Source organism: Phodopus roborovskii, unplaced genomic scaffold (assembly GCF_943737965.1).
Source record: "Phodopus roborovskii unplaced genomic scaffold, PHOROB, whole genome shotgun sequence".
In the NCBI taxonomy this organism is placed as follows: domain Eukaryota; kingdom Metazoa; phylum Chordata; class Mammalia; order Rodentia; family Cricetidae; genus Phodopus; species Phodopus roborovskii.
Genome location: NW_026125554.1, coordinates 2,753,154 through 2,769,908, shown reverse-complemented (window position 1 = coordinate 2,769,908; position 16,755 = coordinate 2,753,154). Strand labels below are relative to the sequence as shown.

General features: G+C 42.0%; 1 protein-coding gene across 1 annotated transcript; it reads right to left on the bottom strand.

The window, feature by feature from the left end:
- Window positions 1–4,957: 4,957 nt before the first annotated feature.
- Window positions 4,958–5,920, bottom strand: LOC127216685 (olfactory receptor 7C2). The gene has a single exon (XM_051177492.1). The coding sequence runs from the start codon at window positions 5,918–5,920 to the stop codon at window positions 4,958–4,960; it is 963 nt and encodes a 320-aa protein (XP_051033449.1).
- Between the last annotated feature and the right edge of the window lie 10,835 nt (window positions 5,921–16,755).

The window sequence follows — 16,755 nt, the reverse complement described above, 5'->3', positions numbered from 1 at the left end:
GGAATAGAATTGAAAATCCTGATATTAACCCATACACCTCTAAACACCTGACTTTTGACAAAACACCTAAACGTATACAATGGGAAGAGGACAGCATCTTCAACAAATGGTGCTGGCACAATTGGATGAGGGTGTGTAGAAGACAGTATATAGACCTATGTCTATCGCCATGCACAAAACTCAAGTCCAAATGGATCAAAGACCTCAACATCAATCCAGCCACACTGAACCTCTTAGAAGAGAAAGTAGGAGGTACCTTTGAACAAATTGATATAGGCGACTGTTTCCTGTACATAACTCCAGGAGCACAGACCCTGAGATCGACAATTAATAAATGGGACCACCTCAAACTTAGAAGCTTCTGTAAGGCAAAGGACACAGTTAACAAGACCAAACAGCAGCCCACAGCCCAATCCTACATCTGACAGAGGGCTGATCTCCAAAATATACAAAGAACTCAAGAAACTAGTCAACAAAACACCAAATAACTCTATTAAAAATGGGGTACAGAACTGAAGAAAGAATTCTCAACAGAGAAAATCAAAAAGACTAAAAGACACTTAAGAAAATGCTCCACATCCTTAGCTATCAGGGAAATGCAAATCAAAACAACTTTGAGATACCATCTTACTCCTGCCAGAATGGCTAAAATTAGAAACACCAATGAAGACTCTTGCTGGAGAGGATGTGGAGAAAGGGGAACACTCCTCCACTGCTGGTGGGAGTGCGAACTTGTACAGCCATTTTGGATATCAGTATGGCGGTTCCTCAGGAAAATGGGAATCAGTCTACCACAGGATCCAGCAATCCCCCTCTTAGGCATATTCCCAATTGATCCATATCCATGCAACAAAGACATGTGCTCAACTATGTCATAGCAGCATTATTTGTAATAGCAAGAAACTGGAAGCAACCTAGATGCCCCTCAACTGAAGAATGGATAAAGAAGATGTGGCACATTTACACAATGGAATACTACTCTATGGAAAAAAGCAATGGAATCTTGAAATTCACAGGGAAGTGGATGGAACTTGAAGAAACCATACTGAATGAGGTAACCCAGTCACAAAAGAAGAAACATGGTATGTAGTTGCTCATATATGGATTTTAGACATAGAGCCAAGGATCACCAGCCTCTAATTCATACCACCAGAGGAACTAGGATACAAGGAGGATTCTAACACACACACACACACACACACACACACACACACACACACACACACACATGTTCCCTCACAGAAGGGGAAAGGGACAAGATCTCCATATGGGGAGTGGGGGGGCAGTGAATGGAGAGGGAACTAGGAGAAAGAGAAGAGGAGGAGAAGAAAGCACGTGGGACTAGGAAGATTGAGTTAGGGGAGGAATAGAAGAGAGAGAGAGAGAGAGAGAGAGAGAGAGAGAGAGAGAGAGAGAGAGAGAGACTATGAAATAGGGAGCCATTATAGGTTTGAAGAGAAAACTGAACCTAGAAAAATGTTCAGATACCTACAAGACTGACCCCAACTAACAATTTGAGCAACAGTGGAAAGGCTACCATAAATGTCCTTCCCTGATAATGAGATCGACAACTAACTTATCCGCCATCATGGAGCCCTCATCTAGTAGCTGATGGAAACAGAAACAGACACCCACAACTAAACACTAAGCTGAACTGGAATCCAGATGCAGAGAGGGAGGACAAGGCCATTCTTCAGAAACACATAGAGACAGCTGACCTGAACAAGGAGGAGCTAACGGGCCCCCTGTCTGATAGCTGGGAATCCAGCATGGGACTGACTCATACTCCCTGAACATGGGTCTCAGCTAAAGGACTGAGCAGTCTAAGGGACTCAGACAGTGGAACCAGGATGTAATCTGGGTGCACAAAAGGACTTTGGGGTCACATCTCCCTTGGAGGGGTACTCCCTTAACCTAGAGGCAGGAGAGAAATCCTAGTCCTTTCTCCAAATGACTTGACAGAGGGCATCACCCTACATGGGAGTGGGTGGGGGATGGCAGTGGAGGGTGCTCAGGGAAATTAGAGGGTGGGAGAGAGGAATAGAGGGAGGGGCAGAGGGAGAGAGAGGGAACTGTGATCGATCTGTAAAATAAAAATAAATAAATAAATAAACAAATAAATAAAGCTATTGCACAAGAAACACATAAGATAAAGCCAGCCAAAATTCCAGCACAGGTATGGGAGAAACTCATGGGATTCCATTCCTTAATGATATCTACTGGCAGTTAATGGCTTCTGGATGATGTAGAATCATTCTTTAGGAATGTTACCACTGGTTGGTTTCCCACGCTTCAGAGTATGGACCAATACCCATACATATATGGGCAGAAGTATTTGGACTTAGTGTGTTCTCAAAACAAAAATTCATGAAGTTGGGAGGCAGATGCATTGGGTGGGGCCTGAGGAGATTTGGGTAAAGAAATTAGGGGTTTGGGTATGATCATATTTCATTGCACACATACATGAAATTCTCAAAGCATTAAAAGAGAAAACCATTAGATTCTTGTCACTAAGATTTCTCAGTTTTCAATTGGATACACAGGATTTGGTTCCAGAGGGAAAGGAAGTGAGAGAAGAGGAAGGAAAAGAAGTTTGGAGATGCAGACTGGTTATACAGAACATGTTAAGAGAACAGATGTTTCTCCTTGCATTGCCCTGCTTGGACCATAAGGTTTACCAATAGGGAGCTCTGCCTCATCCCTACCAGCAGCACAGCAGGGCTCCAGTGGTGTGTTCCACAGAGTAGTCTTTCCTGCATAACAGAGTTTAGCATCAAGGACTGGCAGGAAGAGGGGTCAGATACACTTCTACCTCAGGACATGTGTTTTTAAAATTATTATTATTATTATTATTATTATTATTATTACTATTATTACTATTTTGTTTGATTTTTTGAGACAGGGTCTCTCTGTGTAGCCTTGGCTATCCTGGAACTCACTCTGTAGACCAGGCTGGCCTCGAACTCACAGAGATCTACCTGCCTCTGCCTCCCAAGTGCTGGGATTAAAGGCTGGGGAGATGGCTCCACCTATAAAGTTCTTGTCATGCAAGCATGAGGAAATGAGGTTAATCTCCCAGGACTCATTTGAAAACGATTGGTGTATGGACACATAATCCCAGTGCTGGGAAGACAGAGACAGAAAGATCTCTGGAGATGACTAGCCAGCCAGTGTGTCCAGGTTCAGTGAGAGACCATGTCTCAAAAAAAAAATAAAATAAATGAAGAAAGACTGAGGGAGACACTTGATATCAACCCCTGGCTTGCACACATGTGCACACGCACATGTGCTCACACACACACATACAGATACACATCTCACCCTTCCATAAATTTGGCCTTTTAGTGGTGTCTCTTAGATCCTTTAGGTTTTATTTTTATACATTCTTAATTTTATAGTTTGAAGGCTCCAATTCATTTACCTGATCTCCAACTTCTGGGTCTCTCTTTCACCTCATTCATTTTATTAGTGAGATTTTTTAAAATTAAAAATTGATTTATTGAAGTTTTTAAATTTCCAAAAATTTTAATTTGATATTTCCTGTCTTTCTTTCTTTTTTCCTTCCTTCCTTCCTTTCTTTCTTGTTTTGGTTTTTTGAGACAGGGTTTCTCTGTATTGTTCTGGAGCCTGTCCTGGAACTAGCTCTGTAGACCAGACTGGCCTCGAATTCACAGAGATTCACCTGCCTCTGCCTCCCGAATACTGGGATTTAAGGCATGCACCACTACCACCCAGGTTAGATTTCTCTTTACTAAGTCCCTCTTTATATCCTGCATTGGCTTCTTTATGTCATTTAGCTCTTTATTTATAGTCTCTTTAAATTAATTCAAGACTTTATAAACATTCTTATAATTGTTCTTTTGAATTCTTTGTCTGGGATTTAATAAAACTCATTATCAAAGTTATTGTAGAATTGTTAAATTTGGAAGAATTTCTTGTGTTTCTACATTTGTGTTCCAGAATGGAGAGGAAAGGAAATCATGAGGACTCACCCCTAACTGAAGAGCTTTTGGGGATTGTTGGCTGCTGGGGGAGACAGACCCATTCCTTTTCAGGTATGTGGTCACTGGTAGGTTGTCCATGATCCTACAAATGGCCTCACACCAGTGCACATACTGGTAGCATTAACTGAACTTAGTGGATTATTGAACACATAAGAAGAGAAGTTGAGAGCAGGGCACATTGGTGGGGTTTTGGAGGAGTAAAATGTGCACATGCACTTTGTGTGTGTGTGTGTGTGTGTGTGTGTGTGTGTGTGTGTGTGTGTGAGAGAGAGAGAGAGAGAGAGAGAGTATTATACGAATACAGTGTTTGAATCCAGAATCCAGACCAGACTATTGTTTAAGGCCCCAATACCTGACACAGCCCCTTTTCTCTCTCACAGATGCCAGAAGATACCTTACTGAGCACTGAGGGCATTGCCTATGAATCTTTAGCTAGCAGATTTCTAGGTAGATGAACTCACATCAGAGGAGGCACTGGTGGCCACACAGTCTGCTCCCTGACCCTCCCCCTGCCTCACAATCACAGAGCCCGGATTCAGACTTGTGCTATGAACAGCCCCTCTTCCTCAGAGAAAACTACTTCTTTGAAGTTGTAATAAGGGCCCTAGAATCTGCAACATGTGCTCAAATACCTTCTTTAGAGCTACTGCCATGCTGCCTGTCTCTGGTGCTAGAGTTTGAACTCTTCTCAGAGCACATGTTGTGCTGTTTTCTCCCTGCCTGCCTGTCTGTCCATGATGTTACTAACTCTTCTAATAAACTACTGAACCCCAAGATTTGTGCCAGTGTCCTTATTAAGTCCACATCTGAGACTTTTGATATATGATCATATTTATGTGTATGCATTAAATTCTCAAAGAATAAATAAAACAGTACAGATTTTATTTCTGGAAAAAATGTAGTCACAACATTAGATGATGGAGTGTATGTTTTCTGATGTCACAAATTGCTGTTTATGGAGGTCCTGCTATGGTCCCTTCACCAAGGAGCATCATCTTTCTGAGGAGTTTCCCCAAAGCTTTCTGCATGTCCTTGTTCCTCAGGCTGTAGATGAAGGGGTTTAGCATGGGAGTGACCACTGTGTACATCAATGAGGCGATCAGATTCATTCTAGAAGATGATGTGGCTGCAGAGCTGAGGTAGACCCCAAGGCCATTGCTATAAAACAAGAAGACCACCAAGAGGTGAGACCCACAGGTGGAAAAGGCTTTGTACTTGCCTCCAGCTGAGGGAATTCTTAGGATGGAGGAGAAAATCTGATAATAGGACAATAGAATCCCAGAGAAAGGGAAACCAGCTATGACTATAGTTATAGAATATACTATAATGTTATTAACAAGGGTGTCAGAACATGAGAGCTTCAGGACTTCAGGAAGATCACAGAAAAAATGTGGGATTTCCATATTCATACAGAAAGATAGCCTTAACACAGTCAAGGTCTCAGGCAGGGAACTCATGACACTGATTAACCAGGACCCAAGAGCCAGCATCCCACAGAAGCAAGAATTCATGATGATTACATAGTGCAGGGGATGACAGATGGCCACAAAGCGGTCATAGGCCATCACTGTTAGGAGTAAATTATCCAGGCAGCCAAACACAATGAAAAAAAATATCTGTGTGATGCAGTCTGTGAAGGAGATGAATTTGCTGTGTGTGTGGATATTCAGTAGAGTCTTTGGGATGGTGGTGGAGGTGAAGCCGATATCAGCTAAGGACAGGTTAGACAGGAAGAAGTACATGGGCATGTGCAGGTGGTGGTCTGATATGATGGCCAAGATGATGAGCAGGTTGCCTATGATGGTGATCAGGTACATGGACAGAAGCAACCCAAAGAGGAAGGACTGCAGGTCGGAGTCTTCTGTGAATCCCAAAAGAAGAAAGTTTCTGCATCCTGTTTGGTTTTTGTTTTCCATAGGACTGCTATGATTATCTAGAAGGAGGGAAAAACACAACACAAATTTATTGTTTTGTTTTGATTTGGTTTGGTTTAGTTTTTCAAGACAGGGTTTCTCTGTATTGCTTTGGAGCCTGTCCTGGAACTAGCTCTGTAGACAAGGCTGGCCTCCAACTCAGAGATTCGCCTGCCTCTGCCTCCCGAGTGCTGGGATTAAAGGCGTGCACCACCATCGTCCGGCTCTCACAAATTTATCTTAAGTGGATTCTGTTAAATGATGTCAATAGTTTTTTAAATCCTAAGGTATTAGGTGAGCATTGTGACACATGCCTTTAACCCCGGCACTTGGAAGGTAGAGGCATGAGAATTTTTGTGAGTTCACGGTCAGCCTAGTCTATATAGAGAATTCAAGGACAGCCTAGAATTTTAGCAGCGAGATCAGGACCTGTCCCTGGTGCTTATCTGGCTTTTGGGAATCTGTTCTCCATGCTGGATTACCTCACTTAGCCTTGATGTAGGAGGAGGAGCTCAGTCCTACCTCAAACTGATGTGCCATGCTTTATTCAAGTCCATGGGAGGGATGTCCCTTTCTGAATGGAGACAGAGGAGGAGTAGATGAGGAGAGGGATAGATGGGGGAGGGAATAGGAGGAGAGGTGGGAGAGGAAACTGTGGTCGGTATGTAAAATAAATAAAAAGGTTAATAAAATAACATAAAAACCAAACCTCCAAACCAAACAAAACAAAGAAGCCACTTCTACAAAACAAAACAAAACACAACCAAAACCCCTAAGGTCCTATGCTGGTGAGATGACTCAGTGTGTAAAGGTGGTTTCTATCAAGACTGATGGCCTGATTTTGATTTCTGGTATGCACATCGTGTAATGAGAGCCCCAAATCCTCCAAGTCGCCATCCAACCTCTACACATGTGCCATGGTGTGCATGTACATTCACGTACACAGAATATATAAATAAATGTAGGGGCTGGAGAGATGGCCCAGCATTAATGGTTCATACTACTCTTGTAGAGGACCTGGATTTAGTTCCCAGTATCCAGGCAGAGCAGATCAAAACCACCAGTTTTAAGAGATATGATATCCCTCTTCTGGTTTCAGCTAGCACCTGTACTCTTGTACACACACACACACACACACACACACACACAGATACACATTCAAAATATGCATAACTATAACAAGTATAAGAAATCTTTAAATAAATATAATAAAAAATTAAAGCCAACCAACCAATCAGCTAAACAAACAAAATGCATGAGGGTACTGTGGCATTGTTACCATTCTCACCTAAAAAAAGTTGGCTGTAGACCAGTGGTTCTCCATGTTGTTTTCTGGAACAGCAACTTCAGCATCACTCTAATAGTTGTTAGAAATGGGCATTTGGAAACCCTTCATACCAACTGAATCTCATGCATTTTGTGGAAATGATCTGTGCTTTACCAAACCCTCTAGGGGATTCTGGTGTTCCCATGGATAGGAAGACCACAGCTATGGTGTCCCTAAGCAACCAGACCTCATCAGCATCCCTGATGGCAACTTTGGCATGTTGTCTAATGAATGTGTGAATGGGAATTTTCTGAGTATATACTGATTTTGTAAATCTCAAATTATTAGAAACCTTTTTTTTTCCCTTTTTTTCATTGTGGTGCTTTCTCTGTAATTTGTACATGTCACATATTATGGTCCTTGTGCGAGGGTGATCACAGTTTTTTTCCTTAAAAAATATTATTTTTCATTTTACATACCAACTCCAGTTCCCCTCCCTCTCCTTCTCCTACCCCTCACCTCCCCCCTTCCCACCCACATCCCTTCCTCAGAGGGGGTAAGGACTTCCTTTGGGAGTCAACAAAGTCTGGCATACCAAATTGAGGCAGGATCAAGCCCCTTCTCCCTGCATCAAGGCTGAGCAAGGTATCCCTCCAGAAGGAATGGGCTCCAAAAAAGCCAATTCATGCACCTGGGATAGATCCTGGTGCCACTGCCAGGCATTTTCCCCAGCAGATCAAGCTATGTAACTGTCACTCACATTTAGAGGGTTTAGTTCCATCCCATGCAGGTTACCCAGTTGTCAGTCCATAGTTCATGAACTCCCACTAGCTCTGGTCAACTGTCTCTGTGGTTTTCCCCATCATGATCTGGAACCCCCTTGTTCATATGATTCAGGAGCTCAGCCCAGTTCTTGGCTGTGAGTCACTGAATCTTCTTTCGTCAGGTTCAATGATGACAGTTGGGGTAGTAACTAACCTGATTAAAGGGAAAGGACTGTTCAGGCGTCCTCTCCACTGTTGTTAGTAGTCTTAACTGGGGCCATCCTTCTGGATTCATGAGAATTTCTCTAGCAATAGGTTTCTCCTTAACTCCATAATGGCCTCCTTTATCAAGATATCTCTTTCATTGCTCTCCTCCTCCATCCCCTCCCCAACTAATATTTGGTCTTCTTGATCCCTCATGTTCCCATCTCCTATCCCCTCCATTCTACACCCTTCCATTTACCCAGGAGATCTTAACTATTTTCCCTTCCTGGGGGGCCTCAATGTGTCTCTCTCTTATGGTCACCCTTTTACCTAGCTTCTCTGGGGTTCTGGATTGTAGCCTGGTTATCTTTTGCTTTACATCAAATATCCACTTATGAGTGAATACATACTGTGTTTGTCTTTCTGGGTCTGGGTTTCTTCACTCAGGATGGTTTTATCTAGTTCAATCCATTTGTCTGCAAATTTCGAGATGTCATTGTATTTTACTGCTGAGTAATACTCCATTGTGTAAATGTTTCACATTTTCTTTACCCACTCTTTGGTCCATGGGCATCTAGGTTGCCCACTTTTCATGTTTTCCTTATATTGTCACTTTTGTTATACAAATTTTATAAAATGTAGTTTCTAAGCATGAAGAATTCAGAGTTTCTAAGTCTTAAATTCCTCTCCCATTATCTGGCTATTGTTGAAGACTTTTTTTGTTAGTGTTGGGAGGGAGCTTCTAGGCACTGTGGGTCCATCACTGAGCTACATCCTCAGCCCTCTGATCCTTATCACACAAAAGTGTTCTACGTGTAAGTTGTTCTAGTGAACATGTGTCCTGTCCATGTGTACATTTATATCAGTTCTCACTTGTCTATATTATAACTACAGTTTAGATTAATTTGAATTTTTGATTTTCTTCTTATGACAAATTGTGGAAACATCCTATGAGTTCTTAAAAGTTCATAAATACAAAACAAGCAAAAAAAAACCCTAATAATAAAATAAATGTAAAAAGTGCACATACTGCTTTTCACCTTATCAATAAATTACTCTAAATAACACACACTTTTATTTTTGAGACAGAGTTTCTCTGTATTGCTTGGAGCCTGTCCTGGAACTCACCCTGTAGACCAGGCTGGCCTCGAACTCACAGGGATCCACCTACCTCTGCCTCTCAAGTGCTGGGATTAAAGGCGTGCAGCACCACTGCCTGGCCACACAAACATCTTAACAGTGAACAGATTGTTAGATAGTTTTATATAATTAAGAATTTGGGGCCAAGCAGATCTGCTGCTCATCCAGAGCCTGAGGCTGCCTCTGTGTTATCTTTTCCCACTTCCCAGGGAACAGAGGCTGTGGTACGGAAGACCATGGACCAGAGATTGCAAGACTCACTTGTGGATTTTCCCCATGTCCCAGATTAGGAGTGGGTTCTAGCCCAGCCCAGTGATAGGGAAAACAGAATGTGTCAAGGGATTGTAGGCAGGTCTGATGATCAGTCCATCTAGGACTGATGTAGAGGACACCACATTTTACAGCCCCACAGCATCTGGGCTCTGTATCCTTTGGAGTGTCAGGAGGAGGGTCATGCCTGTCACTAAGAGCTCCTGGGGGAACAGGCTGGATGATGTCAGAAAAAAGGATCTGGGGGGCCAGAAGGTGGTCAGTGGCAAAGGCACCTATGGCCAAGTGTGGCGTCCTGAGTTTAAACACTGAGACCTAAGTAGTAGGAGAGAACAAGTTCCCGCAAGTTGTTCTCTGAGCTCCACATACATGTTGTGTACTATTTAAAAAGTAGTCTTTAAATTTATTAGATTTCATCAAATTTGTTAATTCTCAAAGAGTTGGTATTTTATTATTGTGTTAAAACTTTTGTTGAAGAAGCAGACAGCTCTTCTTGAAATCAGTCTTTCTTAGCAAAATTTCCTGATGGTTTTTAGTACACAAAATTGTACTTATTACTTGTTAGTAGGGTTTTAGTGTAGTTCAAAGTTGATGTCAAGAATGATATTCCTATTAATGCAATTAAACAAAATTAAATAATAATAGAATAACAATAATAACAAAATTAAAATCTACTTGTTTTGATGAGGTATATTAGTTTGTTTCTGGACTTCCTTATTAATTAGTTTTTGTTGAAATTCATCATGTTCAAGGGTAGAGAGATGGCTCAGTGGTTAAGAGCACACACTGATCTTTTAAAGGATGGAGTTTGGTCTCCTGCCTTTTCTCACACTGTGTGTGAGCGTGCTGTTTGTGGATGTGTAGTTCCCTGTGTGCCATGATGTGGTCAGTCTTGGCCTTACACTTCATTGAGTCAGGGTGTGTTGTTTGCCTGCTGCATATGCCAGGCTAGCTGGACTGCAAGTTTCTTGGGATCCTTCTGACTCTACCTCCCATCTTAGAATAGAACACTAAATTCTAGACCACTCTATTGTATCAGGTGTTGATAAGTGTTCTGAGATTCTGTACTTAGGTTCTAAGTGGCAAGTGCTTACCAACTGAGCCATCTCCCCAGACACTGACATTTTTGATAGAGAATGAAAATAATTCAGTGCCTTCAGACAAATGACACAAGGTGATTGGAAAAGAACTCTTTGAGAGATGCAGAGAGCTATGAGAAGATTAATTTACACCAGGAAGATGAGAGGTATCTGAATTAGATTCTATAAGTGGAGGGGAAGAGTCAAAGCAGAGAGAAAGAGAAATTAAGGAAGACACTGGAGCTGATCGAGTAGAACACTTTAAGTGGACAGATGTTCCTCAATGCACTGCACCTTTTTGAGCCCCAGACTTCACCCATTCAGAACACTAGCTCCTTTTATACCTGCTTCCCATCAGGAGCTTCAGTGGTGGCATGCTGTCTGCATTCTCTTTTTCTCTGAATGGAAGAGGTTCAGCTAAGCTCCAAGGCAAGACAAGGACGTGGCATCAAGTGCTAAGTCCCATTTGAAGGAACAGTTGGACTCACTGATTCCTTGGACTGGTGCACTATAGGGGGAGCATCAGATGGGAAATAGTGTTTCCAGTGACTCTGTGTTGAATTCCCATAGAATCTCATTAAATTAATTGCTCCATTATCATTGTATTCTCTGAAGAATTTATTTCACATGAGTAAGGAAAATAAGTAGAAAGATATTTTTGTATACTAAAGAGGATCTTGTTTAACAAGTATGCTTATCTTTTCCCCTGAACTCTCTGATCATGATGCCCTTTCTCCCTGGACTGATCCTCACTTTTAGTTATCGTTTCCTGTTCATGTCAACCCATGTACATGCCAACATGTGAGATGGAATTGGTCTGTTTCAAGGCCATGTTAGCTCTGAGTGCTACATTGGAACTGAGGACAAGGGTCAGATGGCGTAACCTAAAAGAGTTGTAGTGACTTTGTCACTAGTTTCATGGCCAAAGCAACTTGGGCCAGAATGGGTTTATTTGGCTTATTTTTTCATGTCATTGTTCATCATTAAGAAAGTCAAGGCAGGAAATAAAACAGGGCAGGAACCAGGTGTCAGTAGCCAATGAAGAGGCCACAGAGGGGTGCTGCTTACTGGCTTGTTCCTTATAACTTGCTCAGCCTGTTTTTTTTTTTCTCTTTGTTTTTATTTTGTTTTTTCTTTTTAATTTTTATTTTACATATTGATCTGTTCCCTCTCTCTCCCTCCCTTCCTCTTTCCCTCTCTCCCACCCTCTTATGTCCCCAACCACCACCCTCCTCTCCCATCCCTCCCCCACTCCACATGTAGGAGGGGTCATCTAAATTTGTTAAGTCATTTGGAGTAGGGACTAGGCCTTCTCTCCTGTCTCTAGGTTAAGGGAGTATCCCTCCATGGGGAATGTGCTCCCAAAGTCCTTTTGTGCACCAGGGATACATCCCTGGTCTAAGGTCTTTTAGACTGCCCAGGCCTTCTAGCTGAGACCCATGTTCAGGCCGTCTGAGTCAGTCCCATGCTTGATTCCCAGCTATCAGGCAAGGGGCCCATTAGCTCCTCCTTGTTCAGGTCAGCTGTCTCTATGTGTTTCTGTAGCCTGGTTTTGTCCTCCCTCTCTGCATCTGGATTCCAGTTCAGCTTAGTGGTTAGTTGTGGGTGTTTGCTTCTGTTTCCATCAGCTACTAGATGAGGGCTCTATGATAGTGGATAAGTTAGTTGTTGATCTTATTATCAGGGAGGGGCATTTATGGTAGCCTTTGCACTGTTGCTCAAATTGTTAGTTGGGGCCAGTCTTGTCGGTCTCTGGACATTTTTCTAGGTTCAGTTTTCTCTTCAAACCTATAATGGTTCCATCTTTTATGGTCTCTCTCTCTCTCTCTCTTCTTTTGTTTATTGCTCCCCTGACTCAATCTTCGTAGTTCCACGTGATTTCCTCTTCTCCCCTTCTCTTTCTCCTAGTTCCTTCTCCACTCATTGCCCCCCTACCCCGCCACTCCTCATATGCTCAGGAGATCTTGTCCCTTTCCCCTTCTGTGAGGGACCTTATATGAATCTCTTATACTCCCTCTTGTATCCTAGTTTCTCTGGCAGTGTAAACTATAGGCTGGTGATCCTTTTCTCTATGTCTAAAATCTATATGTGAGTGAGGACATACCATGTTCCTCATGTTCCTTCCACTTGCCTGCGAATTTCAAGATTCCATTTTTTTTTGTTTTGTTTTTGCAGAGTAGTATTCCATTGTATCTTCTTTATCCATTCTTCAGTTGAGGGGCATCTAGGTTGCTTCCAGGTTCATGCTATTACAAATAATGCTGCTATGAACATAGTTGAGCACATGTCTTTGTTGCATGGATGTGGATCATTTGTGTATATGCCTAAGAGGGGGATTTCCAGATCCTGTGGTAGACTGATTCCCATTTTCCTGAGGAACCACCATATTGATATCCAAAATGGCTTTATAAGTTCGCATTCCCACCAGCAGTGGAGGAGTGTTCCCCTTTCTCCACATCCTCTCCAGCATAAGTTGTCATTGGTGTTTCTAATTTTAGCCATTGCATTTCCCTGATAGCTAAGGATGTTGAGCACTTTCTTAAGTGTCTTTCAGCCTCTTTGATTTCTGTTATTGAGAGTTCTCTCTTCAGTTCTGTACCTCATTTTATTTATTTATTTATTTATTTGTTTAATATAACAAAGTCCAATTAAATGAAAACAAACATTTATACACAATATTTGGGAATTTGTGCGGCGTTCTTTCCAAACTACTTCCTGCTGGTAAGGGGCACTGCCATGGGGGATTCTAAGAAGATGCAGAAATCCTGGCTGTCATCTGTCAGGCTGTTGTGTCCAGCTGTTTTGAATGTAGGATCACCTGGTACTCTGTTTCAGGTGGTCTGGCTTGATCAAACCACATTTGTCTGGAAGGAATCCACAACTTTTCATTTTCTGTGGAAACAAAAATAGAAATCCTTTTCCCCAGTAACTTGTCCTTGAACTTAAATTTTGGAGTCAAAGCATTTTTTTTATTCAATTTATTATTTTACATGTTGATCCCAGTTCCCTCTCCCCTCCCTCCCTCCCTCCCTCCATCCCTCTCTCCTTCCCTCCCTCCCTTCCTCCCTTTTACCCTCTCTGCCCTCTCACATGCACTCTAACCACCCTCCCCTCCAGTAGAGGCCTGGCGATTGAGGTCAAAGACCTGGTAGGTAAGGACTTAGGATGGTCCTGCGGGGATAGGAGGATCTCTGGCTGGGCTCAGAACTCTGGCAGAGGAGCAGCGGTGGGGGGTTAGAGATCAGGCAGGCAGGGATTCAGGGTGGTCAGACATGTATAGGCAGGTGTAGTGTGCTCAGAGCAGCTCCAGGAAGTTCCCCCTCTTTTTGATTTTTTGAGACAGGGTTTCTCTGTATGTTTTGGAGGCTGTCCTGGAACTTGCTCTGTAGACCAGGTTGGCCTCGAACTCAAAGAGATCTGCCTGCCTCTACCTCGTGAGTTTTGGGATTAAAGATATATGCCACCAATGCCCAGCATCAGCCTGCTTTCTTATAAAACCCAGGACCACTAGCCCAGGGATAGCCCCACCCACAATGATCATGCCCTCCCCCCATCAATCACTAAGAAAATGTCCTACAGGCTTGCCTGCAGCTTGATCTTACAGAAGAATTGTCTCAGCTGACGTTCCCTCTTCTCAGATGACTATAGCATGTATCATGCTGACATAAAACTAGCCAGCACAGTCATAATTTTTAGTCATAAGGCTAAAGGGACTATGTAGATACAAGTCCAGACATGTGGTAACAGAAGTGTGAAGGATGGGTTAGCTTCTATGTGGTCAGACTCAGCAGGGATCATCATTTTGCTTGTTCAATACATCCACTGGATAATTCTCACATTCCAGGACAAAGACTGTGGGTCATATTTTTCTTTCCTTTCAAAATTTATTTATTTATTTTCATTTTATATTCACCAATATTTTATATGCATTATGTGTACTACATATGTATTTGGTACCTTCAGAGGTCAGAAGATGGTGTTAGGTCCCATGCTGGAGTTAAAGATGGTTGTGAGCTGCCATGTAGGTGCTGGGAATGGAACCCTGGTCTTCTGCAAGAGCAGCTGCTGCTCTTAACTGCTGAGTCATAGTTTAAGCTCTGTGGATTATTTTAGACAGCTGATAATATGTTAGTTTTCACAGTTGAAATCAAGCATTACATAAGCAACTCCAGAATATAAGAACAGTAGGACACAGAATTATTTTTTTTAAAAAAATATTTTAATTTTACCTCAAGACCCAGATGTACCATGCTTGGGTATTTATCCAAAGTGTGCTCAATCATACTACAAAGGCACTAGCTCAGCTATGTTTTCTTCATAATAACCAGAACCTAGAATCAACCTATATGCCCCTCAACCAAAGAAAGGATAGATAAAATGTGGTATATTTATGTAATGGAGTATTACTCAGCTGTTAAAAACTCTGACATCAGGAAATTTGAAGGCAAATGGATGAAAAACAAAACAAAACAAAACCATCCTGAGTGAGATAACCCAGACCCAGACAGACAAACATGGTATATACTCACTCATAATTGGATATTAGCTGCAAAATAAAGGATAACCAAGCTACAGTTTACAGAACCAGAGAAGCTAGGAGGATCCATGTGTGTATGTGTGGGTGCTCAGACATCTCCTGGGTGGACTGGAGACAGGTAGGGATGGGAGAATGAGGGATTGAGTTAGGGGGTACATAGAGGGGAAGAGTACTGAAGGAGATGACTAGAAATTGATTGGCCTTTAGGGGTAGAAACCTCATGCAAGGCAAACACCCATGAATCTACATGGTCCTCTCCTGTGATCAGATTGGTGACAAACGCAATTGCTATCAGAGAACCTTCATCCAGTAATTGATGGAAACAGATGTAAACATCAACAGCCAAACACTGGGCAGAACTTGGGGAATCCTTCTGAAGATAGGAAGGAAAGATTGTAGGAATTAGAGGGGTCAACAACATCATAAGAAAATTCACAGAAACAACTAACCTGGCTGGTAAGGACTAGAAGAATCTGAACCAACAACAAGGGAGCCTGCATGGGACTGGGACTGACCTAGGCCCTCTACATATGTGTGATGTTGTGTAGCTTAGTCTACTTGTGGGACTTCTAACAATGGGAGTAGGGGTTGTCTCTAATGCTTTGGCTGGTTCTTGTAATTCTATCCCTCATTCTGGATTGCCTTACCAAGTCTTAATATAAGGGTGGATGATTAGTGTTACCACAGCTTGATATACTATGCTATGTAGATACCCATTGTTGGGAACCAGCAGTCTGCTGACCTCACCCTCTGATAATGGGCAGGATGCTCATGGCCATGTCTTCTCTCATGACTTACCTGGCTGCTCAAGCTTTACCTGGCTGCCACGGGACTCAGTTATACATGAGCAAGTTTCCCTTTTAAAGCAAGCATGCCAAGCATACCTCTCTTGCTCTTTCTTTCTTGCTTTCTCTTGCTCTCCCTTGCTCCTTCTTTCTCTCTCTCTTTCCCCTGCTTTCAGTTGGCCACCAGCTACCCCCCTTTCTCTCCCTTCTATCAATAAACTCCACGTGGGTGCTGAGTCTCGTGTTTGTGTTTCATAGGCAATAGCTGTAGCAAAAGAACAACGCCCATGGGAGGCCTGTCCCTTTCTGAACAGAAACAGAAGGAACAGATGGGGATGTGAAGAAGAGGTACTAGGAGGGAATGGGAGGAGAGGAAGGAGGGGAAGACTTAGTATGTAAAGTAAGTAAATAAATAAATAAAGTAAAAAAGAAAAATAGTTTTGAGAAATACATATATAATGAATTCTGTTATATAATAACTATATATTCATTATATACACATACATGCATATATATGTATGTGTATACATATACATGACCACTTTATATATATATAACATATTATGTATTATATTCATTATATATATATTCTATATACTCTTTCTATATATATATGTATATCTACAGACCCACACCCATATACACATATATGTATATAATGTATGCATAGTGAATTTTGGTCATATTTTACTTTTACTCCCCTGTTCCAACTTCTTCTTTACTCCCCTCACGCCCTGTCAGACTTAATGTCCTCTTAATTTAATAATATTTTGAAAGAAGATTAAGTTCAAT

Excerpts from the sequence above, each read along its gene's own strand:
- LOC127216685 (XM_051177492.1), bottom strand. The coding sequence starts at position 5,920 with ATGGAAAACAAAAACCAAACAGGATGCAGAAACTTTCTTCTTTTGGGA.